Raw genomic sequence first — 14,331 nt, 5'->3', positions numbered from 1 at the left:
TGCAGACGGAACGGAACACCGATTGTGCTGCCACTGGCGCGAATTCGCCAGGTTTTGAAATCAGGGCTCGCCATTGGTCGAAATGAAACACTAATTAAAATGAACGTAAAAGGCGCCGTTTAATTTCAGATTAAAAAATCAATATACAATATATTACTTCTATATAACATCCTAACAACTTATTTCAACTTTGTAGTATAACGCATGAAAACTTTCAGTAATAAATATTCTTTTCGATTTAAGTACAACAGAATATATGCAAATTCGTTTGGTTTGCTAATTACCAGGTATCCTAGACTAATTTGTGGGCGAAATTCGACCCAGCCACGCACAACGCCTCTTCAGTTGCCAACTTACGTCAATTGGGATTTTCAAACTTCCCGCTTGAACAGAAATACTAATCAAAAATATTTGATTTGAACTACTGGTCGCAGCATAACGAATAAAAAACTATTTGGCGTTTGAAAAATACAGTAATGTAATTAATATACTTGGAGAAATTTACACAAAGTTGCGTTGAGTGTGGCTAAAGAAAATTTGGCCAATTTGTAGAACAAAATATGGCTAACACATTGCAAAAGTAATTGAGATCCCAATTAAAACTAACATCTAGCATGTTAATTATTCTAAGAATATATATTGTATAGCCAGTGCATACACTTATTAAACACGTAGTTAAAAAAATTCAATTGACACATACTGCGGTAAAATGGCTGACATTTCCGAATTTTGAATGTATTAAACGAAGCAAATTAAAACCTTCACCAGTCGTAGATGTCTCTTGAAAGTATACCCAAGCAAATAATCCACTCATGAATGAAGTTACACAACTGTTACACAAATATACAAGATTTAATCGAAATGAGTTACATGCACACGAAACAAAATCACACCTGGTCTCACCCTAACATATGAGTATATTTTTAAGACACATACTACCTATGTGTTGTCTTTTTTAGTATGAAAGCAACTAAACGAGATTTCTGAGCGATTTAAAATAAGCAAATATAATACAAAATGTTTGGCAAGTTGCGTAATACTAAGCTAGAATTATTGAACGGATTTATCTTTTGCTTTAACGCCACTCGTGCTCGACTGCGCCTTATCACTTTTTTTCATTTCCGGCTTACTCCCCCCTTTATCACATTTCCTCTCTCTCTTTTCGTCACTCGTTTTGTTATTGCAACCTTCTTTATCACATTTCTTGCTTGTTTTATCACACTTTTTCTCCTCTTGGCCGTTATTGGTCGGCGAGTCTTTCTCCTCGGCTATCCTCGGCAGTAATTCGCCTGGTCCCGACAAATTCAAAGACAACCGACTATCATCAGTTTGGGCATTCGCAACCTCAGTTTCCGCCTCCTTGTCTTTCTCTGGTTGCGGATTCGGTCGCCAAACTGTACTTCCCCGCGTTTGCGCTTTAACCGGCGGGGAATTACCCGATGAGCAAAGCGGCGAAATCGAGCATTTGCTTTCGGCGCTTCTCGGGTGTAACCGATCCGGAGACAGAGCTCTCCGAAGTAGAGGCGATCCAGGCTCGGCTCCCTTAGGCCGAACAAACCCTTTTTTCGACTGATTGCACCCAATGGGTGCCGTCCCAGCGCTGGGGCTGTACGACTGGGTCGTGTTGGAGCTCCCCGGCTGGTGCCCCACGGGGAAGGCCAGGGGGCTGGGGGAGCGCGTTGGGGAGGCCGGGAGGGGCGAAGGGGACGGGGTGCGGGCTAAGGGGGACAAGGGTATGTGTCCGACTGATTTGCGCCGGTTGGGGACTGCAGTGGTGCAAGAAGGACTAGCTGCGTGAAGGGCCTTAGGGCACGCGCTTGAGTGGAGTTTGTGTTTCAAGCCGTGAAGGGTTGAAGGGCGCTGGTAGTGTTGCTTAGTTCGAGGGGTGGCAGGAGTCGCGCTCGGTGAGCTTGTAGAGGGCGTTTGCGACGATGAGCTAGAGTCAGAGAGAGTCAAGTTTGAACGGTTGACGGTTGGGGGCGTTCGGATGGGGCCCGAAGAAAACGAACTGTCTTGGCTTCGCGGAAACGACTGGAAGCTGCGGCTCGGAGTCACGCTTATCGGGGACTGGATGGCTGCAATCTGAAATAAATACATATTGTCATAAAAAAAGTACTACAAAAAACAATAAAACAAAAAAATGGTATTTAGGATTTAGGAAGGGAGGAACCAGGCCCGTTGCGGATAATCGAAATTTCGGTTAAAACAAGAATCGTATGAAGAATGTTTTAAACGGAAAAAATGTAATATGTATCTCAGCCATTCCAGGAAAAATGCAACCTGATACAGAAATTTCAAAATGTTTTTTGTAACGTTAAGTTTCTTTCCAAATACACGATTCGGTTTATGTTTTTGCGACAAAAAGTTTTTGAGAGAGGATTTATCATTTAAATTGAAGTAGTTCATTAGATTGTAAAATTTACGTACTATGCCTATGCCAATAACATAAAATACTGACGTACTACCACTGTTAAATATTTTTTGAAGAGTATTTTTCTAGTTTCTGGCAGGTTAGAAAATGAAAATCGGTAAGTAAATTTATTAGTAATATTAATTTTTTATCTTCATAACTTTTGCTGTCCCGTTCGTTATCGCAAACATTTTTGTTATTCTTATTTCTTACGTAGTTAAACAAAAGCAAGAATTTTTAGTTTCCACTTTTTAAGTTTAATATCGTTAAAGTCTTTAATAATTCAAACTTGTCTGAATAAAGTTTTTAGAACTATTTTCACACACATGATTTTTTTGTCCCGTCCGTCGATTGAATGTAAAATACCTATAGTTCATTCACAATACGACTGAAACGAACCTACATTATTTATGCGTATTATAATGCGCAAAACTCTACCATTGAAATTGAGACTTTGAACATTAAATTTGTATTATAAATTATCGCTTGAAAATGTTATAAGACACTGAAAGCAATGTCTTCATCAATAAAGGGTTGTATTATCGAGAATTACAACAATTTTACAGTATTAAGTAGAAGGAAAACTTAACCTCAAGATATTACAAAAATAATTCGATATTTATACAAACATTACAAAGGATGATAGTATTGATAGCAGAACAAACAAAAAGTGAAAATAACTCAACTTGTCTCATCCGAATGTTTACAGTTACTTAAATATAATAGGGTTTTGATTGACAAATAATTTAATTTTAGTGTGTTTTTTCATTAAACTACCTAACTGCTAGAAAATGGTATTTTTGAAAATGTCTGATTGTACCTTTTAATCTTTTATAAAACAAACCTCTGAAGGTAACAATCTGTCATTTTCTAAATAGACAATACAAAAAACCATTTTACAATAATAAGACAATGACATTTTCAGTCGCATTATCAAAATTTTGCATTTATTCACTCATTTACAATTTCCCTAGTCGTTTACAATGTGATTAGGCGTTTTATAATACGCCTCATTTTACTATTAGCCAACCACATCTACATTTTGAATAAACGAGTCTAAGGTTGGTTGTTTAGTTTTACAATAGAAATGTTCCTAAGAGCAACTACGCCATCACCTGACCTGACGCCTTCTGCATGTTAGTCAAAACATGAAAATTTAAATTAACCAAAACTGTTTACAAATAGTGTGCGTCAAATGTGCAACCATAAAACCTCGTAGCGGATAATCGGTAAAGCGGGCTTACAATTTTTCAACTTTTGTTCGGATAAAACAGTTTCGGATAATCGGGAGTCTACTGTATTCTAAAAACGACTAAAAATCAAGATTATTCCATTTATTCCCGCCGGAGTTTCTTGAAAGAAGGTGTTAAGTGAGACTAGTGAGTCTGTAAAAATAACTGGCGAAACAAGATTAAACTGATAAATTGTTGCCATTGAATATAATATAGTAATATAATAAAACATAATATAAGTGCACCCCATCGGAGGTACAAAAAGTGTCAGAGAACACAAACTGTTGCATATGCATGTCAATTCGTCGTAGTGTTATACTGCTTGCGATACCAACCTCTGCTATGGCTGGGCAAGACAACACATTAATCGCATAAATATCGATTAATCACCAACCGATTAATCGATAAATCTTTCTATATCTATATATCGTGAGTACTTTTATGTTAAAAACACAAATACTCATAGTACTACCTACATCGCATATTTTAGTTGCCAGTTTGAATCAGGTCGTGTTTAAAAGTAGGTAAACATTTTACAAATAATTGTTTTTTCAACTGTCAATGAAACGATTACGGCATAAATTAATCGATTAATAAAGATTCAATGATTAATCGATTAATCATTTAAACGATTGATCAATAATTAATTACTCAAAATCATAATCGCCCAGCCCTACCACTAACTAAAAACTGCGTTTCAAAATAAGCGTCTTTGAAAAACGCAAGTGAAATGCCTAAACCATTGGGTTTTGGTAATTTAGGGCAAAAAATCATCCGAACTCATGTGTTTTCTTCTAAATTGGTGCTCAAATTGTTGTTTTCTTCGATAGAATAAAGCGATTTTAGGTTGCCGACAACGAGTTTCGATATTTTTGAGGCAGGAATGATCTCAAATTAAATAATTTCAACAAAATTGATGATTCAATTGTTTTTTTCAGACATCCTAAAACAATTTTATCTTTTAATTGCGATTTTAGGTTTGCGATAGCAAATTTTAACATTTTTGAGTAAGCAGTCGTCTAAAATCAACTCCTTTTAACAAAACTATTTCTCTTTCTAATACAATCTGAGACAATTTTAGTTTTTGACAGCGAGTATTGTAGGTTTTTTAGCAAGGAATGGTCCAAATTCAAGTGTTTTTTCAACGAAGTTGGTCCTCAAATAATAGCTTTTGGAGTCTGAATAGACTTTAGAACCTCAGCAGGGGATTTCTAATGCGAGCTTGGCCATTTAAGGCAAGAAATCGTCTGAAATTATGTGTAATTATCCAGATTTTTTAAAAATGTTCCGTCAAGTTAAGACAACGCATATGACGACGTTAAAAAAGTCAAAATTGAGGCAAATTACCAAACAGAAGGCGAATAATAAATGAAGCTGTTTAAAGAACAAACGAGCGATAACGAGTGAGTACTTTTAATAGTTGAGTTTATTAATAGCCCATTAACAAACGAGTTTATTACAATATTTTTTCGTTGACCGTAAACTATTTTTATTTTGTGACAAAATCAGAAATCAATTACAAATCAAAAACAATTTCATCTTTCATCCTTTGTTTGTTCTCGAAGTAGACAATTTTTAAATTTTTCAACACTTTCCATTCACTTTTCCACATGACTATCAGAAGAGAATAATTACCATTGAAAAATATGACATGCGAATTATGAAATGTATGATGTTAGTCGTCATTGTTTTTTATTTGTATGAGTATAACTGGTTGTTAATATCAAAATATCATGAAAACAGACATCAAAATCACAAAAACAGTTACTTAATGAAAAAGAGTGTATTAATGATGTCTATTAATACATCCTTTTTTTAATCAAATAATTCATTCATATCGATTTTGATGAACCGCTTTTAAAATTTTATCTGCAATTTGCACTGAAATGGTAACTGAATTAACTGTATATTCTTCGCGACAGCAGTAGATTTGTATCCACTGCGGCATCCATCTGATAGCCAAGGACCGTCGAAAACAGTGTTCTGTGTATTGTAGTTCTGGATTTTAAGGTTTAAAAAAACGGCTGTTTGATTCAGGAAGCTACAAAATTTGTTACGTTTGTTCACACCTAACAATTGTCTTGCTTCTGAGCTCTCCTTTCAGAAAAACAAAACAGCAACATACTTGATAAAAACAACCGTTTTGCATCAACGACAGGGTGTTCAATAATTTACAGTCACCCTGAATGGTAAACCACCAACCTGCTGCATCTCAACGCTGGCTCTTTTGTTGCTGATCTTGCGAAACAGTGACGTTTTTCGCCTTTTATCACTATCCCTCTTTTGTTTTCTTTGCCGGTGGAGGCTCCTCTTGGCCAGTTTGCTTTGTCCAGGTTCCCTTTTGCGGCCGCCTGTCTTGATTGATGTTTGCTCCAACGGTGTAGCCCTCAAACTGACATGTTCAGACCCGTTCAAAAGTAACTGTAACACTTGAGTGTGATACAGTCCTTGTACAGTTTCGCCATTAATGTGAGTAATTAAGTCGGCTGGTCTTAAACCGGCTTCGAAGGCCGGACTTCCCTCATCAACTGCCATAACTAAGTGATGCATAGTATAGACATCCGTATCGCCGTAATAAACACGTATCGTATGAACCGTAAATCCGAATCCTTTCGGACCTCGTCGGATTATAATCGGAGGTTTCAAGCTCGTGACGAGAGGAGATAGCTCGCGACAAGGTGAAGCATCACGCGAACTGGCGGTACTAGAACCACCGCCACCACTTGGTGAATGTATATTATGAGTCGGGGCTTGAAATTCGTCCGATGGTATCATAAGTGATAACCCTGAAGTCGACGCACTTTTAACAACAGAGCGACTTTTATGCTTGTTGGATAACTGGACGCGCCCCAGAGGAGACAATTCGCGATTTTCCGACGACGAAGTCCCTGTCTCTAAACTGCTGTGCTCATCTTCGACTGATATTGAGAATTTTGGTAGAATATCACGCGAATGGCCGGTTTTGCGCCGTCGCTGGATTTGAGGCGAAACATCATCGCTGTCGGTCTGAGACGACTCAGGAGTGCTGATTGTTTTCCCAAAATCAAGAGAAATCTGAAATTCGGGTTTAAAGCAGTGTTTTTGTCATAGAATAAATTATGTCACCTTGCGGTGTTCAATTGGAGCAATTTCCTGGCGTTCGCGCTCCGGTGTTTGGAGACTGATCGGAGCCCTTGGTCGCAATTTGAAGTCGGGCACGTCCGGAGTATCCGGCGTTGTCACAGTCGTGTTTATTTTAATCCCGTCAGAGGAGTTATCAGGATCCGAACTTGATAACTTCGATACGTTTGCTTTGCGATATTGAGGGGAACAAGAGGAGAATAGGCCGAATACAGGCGAGTCGTCTGTATCATCGGTATCGTCCTCAAGTTCGTGGTTGTATCTATCAATGCGGCCTGGAATGTTTCATTATTAAAGAATAGTGCAGTTGGGAAACACCCACTGTCAAAGTAGCTGGTGTCCTCGTCGTGTTCCAGCTGCGGAACGAATTCGGCTTTTTGCCTCAGCAACGAGTTCCAGTCTAGACCACTGAAATAGACGTGTTCTTTGACTTCGTGAGCGCCCCCAGTCCCTAACCTATCACGAGGGGAATGTTGCAACAGCGCTGTAATGAGATCTTTTGCTTCTTCCTGAACCGGCCAATCCTCACTATCCGGCCACTCAATATCATCTAAATCTGACAATTACCCAAAAAACTACCAAACACCGTACATACCTTGAACAGTATGAGCGAAAAGTTCTTCAGGCGTGTCGCCAAAAAAGGGGACACAACCTACCAAGAACTCGTAGAGGATGATACCCATCGACCACCAATCGACCGGTTTACCATACCCTTGTCTCAGTATCACTTCAGGTGCGATGTATTCAGGAGTACCAAAAACCTGCTTGTCGGAGAATTGCCGAGCCTCAGTATCGACATACCCTTCGTATAAATTCGTAGCCAAGGACATCAGTCCCATTTTACTTAACCCGAAATCGGTCAATTTAATGTGTCCGAGCGCGGTGATTAACAAATTGTCCGGTTTCAAATCCCTGTGTACGATGCCATAACTGTGTAAGTATTCAACAGCGAGGACAGTTTCCGCGAAGTAAAACCTCGCCATATCCGACGGCAGTGGTCCGATGTTTTTAAGTAAACTAGCGCAATCGCCACCCTCCACATACTCCATAACCAAACACAGATGCTTCCGTGTCTCAAAGCTACAGTACATACTGACAACGAACGGATTATCCGCAAAACTGAGTATATCACGTTCGGCGAACACCTGCTCGACTTGGTTCCGCAGTATTAAGTTATTTTTGTTAATTTTCTTCATAGCGAACCTTTGACGCGTCTGCTTGTGTTTGACCAAGTAAACAGCGCCGTACGCACCGTTTGAGATTAATTTAACGACTTCGAAATCCTGTTCGTTGGGATTAGAGAGGGACTTTTTTGTACTTGGGGTTGAAGTCAGGCAAACGGACGAACGCGAGGATTGGTTCGACGACCAATTGCAATCGCGAAGTTCTTCCTGGAGCTCGGCAATAGGGTCTCGGTTTAGGCCGAGCTTTTGGATAATGTACTGAGGTATGTCGGCTTTGATGCCTTGCACCACCTTAACTTGGCCTTCCGCGGCCTCCAAAAAGTGGTAGAACTCCTCGGGATCGAACTCTAAACATTCTAATAGACGGGCCGGACGCGATATTATCAGCAGCAACTTTTTTATAAAACCGGTGACTAGATTAGCAGCTTCTTCAGACTTATCTTTAGTCTAGAAAAGAAAAAACAACGGATGAGTTACGTTACGGGAGTCAACAATTGGTGCTTACTTCAGTTAATAGTCTTTCTAAATTTTCCGACATTTCGTAGAAATACCGACTTGTGATCAATTTGGACTGTGATTTGTGTAAACAATCGCGAGCCATTTCCAAGACTTGATGGTGAACAAATCGCACTATAGGGAGATAGTCGCAATCTTCGCCGAAGTCAAACGTTTTATTTTCTTCGATGTAGTGGTTCAGACGCTCCTCCATTTGTTGCGTGGCTTTCGGGAACCGCTCTTTGTACAAAACGTTCATCATACAAATTTCGTTGTCCATGACAGGAGATCTGCTAGGGCTACTACAATATGTGAATGAAGAGAGGGCTCAAGTGTGTCAATTGCCAAACCTGAGACTTCTCGATCTTGGTCGGTGTAAAGGCGACCGATGACTTATAGGATTCTCCTCATAATTCCCCGTTGGTAACGAAGGATTACTTTCGTTACTCGAGAAATGATGAGTCAAAATCCTCATATCATCGGACGTAGGTACATGTGGTAGTTGATGCAGTCTTTCCTGGCTCGAACACTTCGACTAAAACAATTGCGTAAACCACGATTTTGTCCAAAAACCTACTTACCGACATGTTGGAACTACCAGGCGTAGTTCCGTACCCCGAGGATGGTAACGACGCAACTGACCACCGCCTCCCATCCCCCCGACACCCAGCAACGATTCTGAAAGAAGCGCTACACAAAAATCTAACTTAGACTATCCCAATGAACCCAAACCTCTTAATCGGCGCGAAGGGAAAATTGATGAAACTATTATGCGTGCGGGGACTATCAATCGGACTGCCACATATCGGTGACTGAGATCGCGGTAGAACAGGAGACGTATTTGCTACAAAGCTCAAGCGGTGAACTGCAGCAGGACGGCTGTTTCGGCGCCCCACATTCACATCCTTCTGAAACAAACGCTTAACAAAAACAACAAACACCAACGAAACTAACCATATTCACCGACAGCGACGGAGCCGATTTGCCCAGAGCTGAACTTATTCGGACCAAATTCGAAGGTGTCGACTGATGATCTGGATTAGAAGAGGAGTTCAATATGGTAAAAACAAGATTCACGGTGGAGTTGATTGGGGTCACGTGTTGAGAAATTGCATTTTATTCTCGAAAGGACAATACATGAGTTATTATTACACACGTATTTTTGACCAGCCTGTGTCGCACCACGCTTTAGCAATAGCTGACCTGGGGTCAACTTTCAGCATTTTTTCTGTGTTATTGCTCATGTTTACAAACAATCATTCGAATGACTTTTATTGACTATTGTTCCTATCACTCGAGCGATAAGTGCAGTGGCGGCTCGTGGCCCCAAACCCAAAACACAGGACTGATTTTTAGCATTTTGGTCATTTTCGTCCAACTTATCTTGTTTCCGAGCTTGTCCAAAAATGACCAAAAGCGCACGCTAACAACAAAAAATTAAACAGGGTTGAGACGGAAGCATCCTGTTGCAAAAATAGTTTTAGGGGCTTGTTTTGATTGGAACAGCGATAGGAATGCGGTAAACAAGTCGGGGCGCTGGTTAACCTGGCTGTGCATGCTTGGGGGGCGGCCCGGGGGCTATCGGCGGGGGCTTGGTCCTGTCGTGGGGCAGTCCGACGTCGTCGAAGAGCAGAACCCTGGCGGAGTTTGAACGTGCCCGCGATTTAGCTCCATTGTTGTCCTCCATCTATCACAACCGGATCCAAAAATGAATATCATGAACTTGGATCAAACATTGGTTCACACATGGCCACAACGCGGTCTTTCTACAACGGCACGAGTCGGGGAATTTCTACCAATACGGGCCATCGTCTTGTTTTTACGAATTTTTGGCCCATTCGTATGACATAAATAAAAATATTTCGTGGATACGTAATCTGACAAAAGACTACAAACAGCTGCAGCGGGTGCGCGCGCAACGCTAAACTTGCTTTCATTGATGGCTTGCTAAATCCAACCCTGACATCATTTTTTGTTTGGCCAAATACGACAGAAGCTGCGAATTGATGCGATTTTTATTCGTTTCGAATTGACCAAAAATAGCAACGTATTGCGAGCTTACAGCAAAATTTCGTTTTTTTCTTACCAAAGAAACACTACCCGTGCTAAAATCAAAATACGGTCAAAAAATTTCAACAATAATTAGTTAATTACCTCTAGATCATGTTTTCGTTTGATTTGGTTTTTTAATTGGCCATCAGTAAATCAGGATTATGACATAAGCAAAAACAATAAATCACTTACCTTACAGATAAGCAAACTGATTATTGGTTTCATTCAAAAAAAAACTAAGATTTGTCTGCGATTGGCATTTTATTTTGAAATTCACCACCATCGTCGTCCAAACCGAATTGGAATCATTTAAATTTGAATTTGCCAAAAGCGCCATTCCTTAATATTGCATGTCACTACTCCACTTATTTAAAATAATGATCCCAAAAGCATTATTGCGTGTTTGTGTGGTTATTTATATCTCCTTACTTACCTTATTTGCTTATTATTTTTTACTGTTAATTTGTGATAAACCCGGTGTCTGTAATGTTGGTTGCCTACCCATCGGAACAAAAATTACCAAGTTCAAACATTAAATTCATTCTTTTTAACGTTATACAGGATGTATCAGAAATACGTGTTTTAATTTTAACAGATAAAAGAGCTCAATAAATAAAACATCTTTTCTATTCGTATTTTTTCAATATAAAATTTGCAAATTTACTTAAAATTTACAAAAATAAAAAAGCTGAACTATTTTCGTTGTGATAGAAACGGACAATTTAAACAATTTAAAATAACCATGAAAATTGTTGCTATGATTACAAACTAATTATTAAAACACTAACCGGCTCGTTTGCACAAAAGAAAGGGGAAAAACAGTGATAATTATAAATAAAAATTTTGCAAAACTTTATATAAAAAAGTTGTTTTATTTGATAGTTTTATTACGAGGTTGTATTCCCCTGATTTGTGATCGTATATAAATAAAGATTCGCTAAATCGTACCAAAAAATTTACAATATATCCATTTTTGTGAGATTTCCAAAATTTTTGCTAAACCGAGTTGAAAATTTGCTAATATAAGTTATGTTGTAAATTTCGTCAAAAATAGACAATGAGTCAACCAAAGGGGCAAATGAAAAGCCAAAGCAGACAGTTCCCTTTCTACAGTGAACCCTGTAACATCGTTTTTTTATATGCACCTCCTGTGTATTCATACATATTTTAAATGCACTTAAAAAATGTGCATTCAACATGTGCACTGTTTTAGGCTTTTCAAATCCAATTAGTTTTTTCAATTTGTTTTAACCGTTCAGGAGTTATTTAATTTTCATCACCGTGCTGTAACGCATTCATTTTGGTAAACTTTGAAGGTCCATAACTACATTTTATTAAATAGTACCCCCTGTATTTTACAACTAAGTAATACTCAACGCTTCATTTTACATCTTTTTTACCTCTTAAGTTTGTTCCTAGAAGTTGATAGTTTAGAAAATAATTCGGTGTTTCTGAAAAATGCACACAAAATAATTTAAAAATTAAAGTAGCGTGCCAGAAAAAACTATAACATCTGACATACCAACCTCAAACTGGCATTTAGTTATACGCCACGTTTTGATTTCCTTTATTTAATTTTGACAAGAAATTATTAGATCATTACACAAAAAAAAAAGAAAAAAAACCAAGTCACTACCAGAAAAAATATGCAGGAAAGTATTAAAGAGGTTTTCCATAGAACATTAGACGCAGTGAATAATTAGTAATTACTTAATTAGTCAATTTCCGAATGTACCTATTGCTCAAGTAGGTGTCATTCTGAACAGTTTTTTAATTCCAATTTTCAATTTTATTTAATAATTTCTTGGCAAAACTAAAAGTTAGTATCTCGATAAAATCTGTATGCATTTTACACGGGAAATTTATTTTGACAAGAAGATCAAAACGTGATGTACTAAAAAATGCCACTTTGACATTGTCAAGTAATTTTTGTGCATTTTTGAGGAAAACCGAATTATCTCCCAAACTATAACCTTTGAAAAAAAAAAAGAAAAAAAGATGTAAAATGAGACGCTGAATAGAATAACACTTGATCATAAAATACAAGAGGTTCTATTTACCAAAATACATGGATCACAGAATAGTGATGCTAAGGTGCAAATGCAAAATGCAAATACAATGCAAAAAATATACCTCAGACAGAAGTGCAAAAACCAAAAAATGCAAATTTAAATATGTATAAATACAGGGTGTATCAGAAATACGTGTGTTAATTTTACTATGTAATAAAACTCATCAAATACAACAATTTTTCTATATAACATTTTGCGAAATTCTTATTTAAAATCTTCACTGTTTTCCTCCTTTCTTTTGTGCAAATGAGCCGGTTAGTGTTTAATAATTAGTTTATGTTCATCACAACAATTTTCATTGTTGTTTTAATTTGTTTAAATAATTAAATTGTCCATTTTTATCAGTTCGGCTCTTTTATTTTTGTACCCATAGGCGGGTACACGTTTCCAATACGTTATCTTTTGCAAATCTTAGTATATTTCCGACTTTTTTATTAAAAAATTACCAATAGAAAAAAATGTTTTATTTGTTGAGCTCTGTTACTTGTTAAAATTAACAACGTATTTCTAATACACCCTATAAAACTATATTACAGACTGTACTGTAAAAATGGAACAACCTGTATAAGACATAATACTTTTGGAATCTGCACTTTGGCCTCCCATATGCAGTGCCGTTTGACTCACTGCGACGTCACTAACAGTGTAGGTGTAATCGAGCTTAACCATATTAATGACTCACCCTGTATAGGCCAATGAAAAGCCGAACTGGGTTATTTTAATCTGTTGCACTAGATTTAGCTCGCTTCTGGGTGAGAAAGAGTTTAAATCCCAAAAACGTTGGCTTTTCGCGAATGGCCCGGAATTCCGGATCCGGAGAAGCTCCTGCTTATGTCCGTGTTGCCAATTCAAATGTCATGGGAGTGGTAAACCTGGGTAATTTCCATTCAACAATCTGCTTGTTTGAAATTGAGGAAATGGGTGTAATTATAGTTTATCAGTCCAAAAATGTTTTAATGAAATATTTTTAAGGAGTGTATAATGAGCAACGAAAACTAAATCCTCATTAGGACTAGCAACGAGTTACGAATTTTGATTGCTCGTTTCGATCCAAATTACAACCATGCGTCATGCACGTGCTAATTTTCAGCATTAAAAAATAAAATCCTCGTATGTGCACGTGCACGGTTGTAATGCGATTTTATAAAAAAAAATAGTGCGGCGTCTTTTGTTTATCACACCCGCAATAAAGCCAATTGAATAATGGTCGTATTTTCACTTCTATTTATAACAGAAGAAGCTGCATAATTGATTTGGGACTAAAATAGTTTGTTTGTCCCGAAGGATTTCAATCAATTTCCCACAATCTTACAAAAGATGAATTGGCCTTGGGTGTAAACCCGTAATTATATACCTATTAAGATAAGTCGTAACATTCCGGAGTTTTTTTAAGACCGAATTAAGGACGGTTTAGTCACGACGAACGATTCGATTTTTTCACTGATTGAGGAAATTATAACGACTTTCTCAAAAACGGTGCGTTCAATTGAACAATTAATTTCTTTAAGATTGTATCGTGTTAATGGAGCCTATCAGCCTTGCACACGAGGTCTTATATTTAGCAAAATCTCCAATTGCGCCTCTATTTTCTTTATTATATTAGGGTTAATATAATCGCATTAACATTTTAAAAATAGATCGCATGGATATTAGGCTAAATAAATAAATTTAAGGTCAATCTATTGTCACTTCCTCATATGTTACGATGATTTATTATTTTTAGGGGATCATGCTTAATAAAGCGTCCTTCAGTTGAGAATGGTAAT

At 37.7% G+C, this 14,331-nt stretch overlaps 1 protein-coding gene across 4 annotated transcripts; it reads right to left on the bottom strand.

Annotated features, from left to right (window-relative positions):
• Window positions 1–94: 94 nt before the first annotated feature.
• Window positions 95–10,878, bottom strand: dop (drop out). Of its 4 annotated transcripts, none has more exons than XM_008202519.3 (12): window positions 10,686–10,878; window positions 9,987–10,128; window positions 9,396–9,475; window positions 9,174–9,349; window positions 9,023–9,131; window positions 8,792–8,976; window positions 8,452–8,740; window positions 7,358–8,393; window positions 7,085–7,312; window positions 6,748–7,037; window positions 5,845–6,696; window positions 95–2,082 (listed from the first exon to the last, which is right to left on the bottom strand). In XM_008202519.3, exons 1-12 carry the CDS (start codon window positions 10,716–10,718, stop codon window positions 1,051–1,053), a joined length of 4,452 nt encoding a protein of 1,483 aa, XP_008200741.2. In that variant the 5' UTR covers window positions 10,719–10,878; the 3' UTR covers window positions 95–1,050. The 4 variants fall into 4 exon arrangements, with proteins under 4 accessions (XP_008200741.2, XP_008200740.2, XP_972656.3 ...); XM_008202518.3 differs by having other exon boundaries at window positions 8,452–8,743; window positions 10,686–10,877; XM_967563.5 differs by having other exon boundaries at window positions 8,452–8,743; window positions 9,023–9,119; window positions 10,686–10,877.
• Window positions 10,879–14,331: the final 3,453 nt, after the last annotated feature.

Source organism: Tribolium castaneum, chromosome 10 (genome assembly GCF_031307605.1).
Source record: "Tribolium castaneum strain GA2 chromosome 10, icTriCast1.1, whole genome shotgun sequence".
Classification (NCBI taxonomy): Eukaryota; Metazoa; Arthropoda; class Insecta; order Coleoptera; family Tenebrionidae; genus Tribolium; species Tribolium castaneum.
Note: the sequence above shows the minus strand (reverse complement) of the source record. Positions and strands in the feature narration are given on the sequence as shown.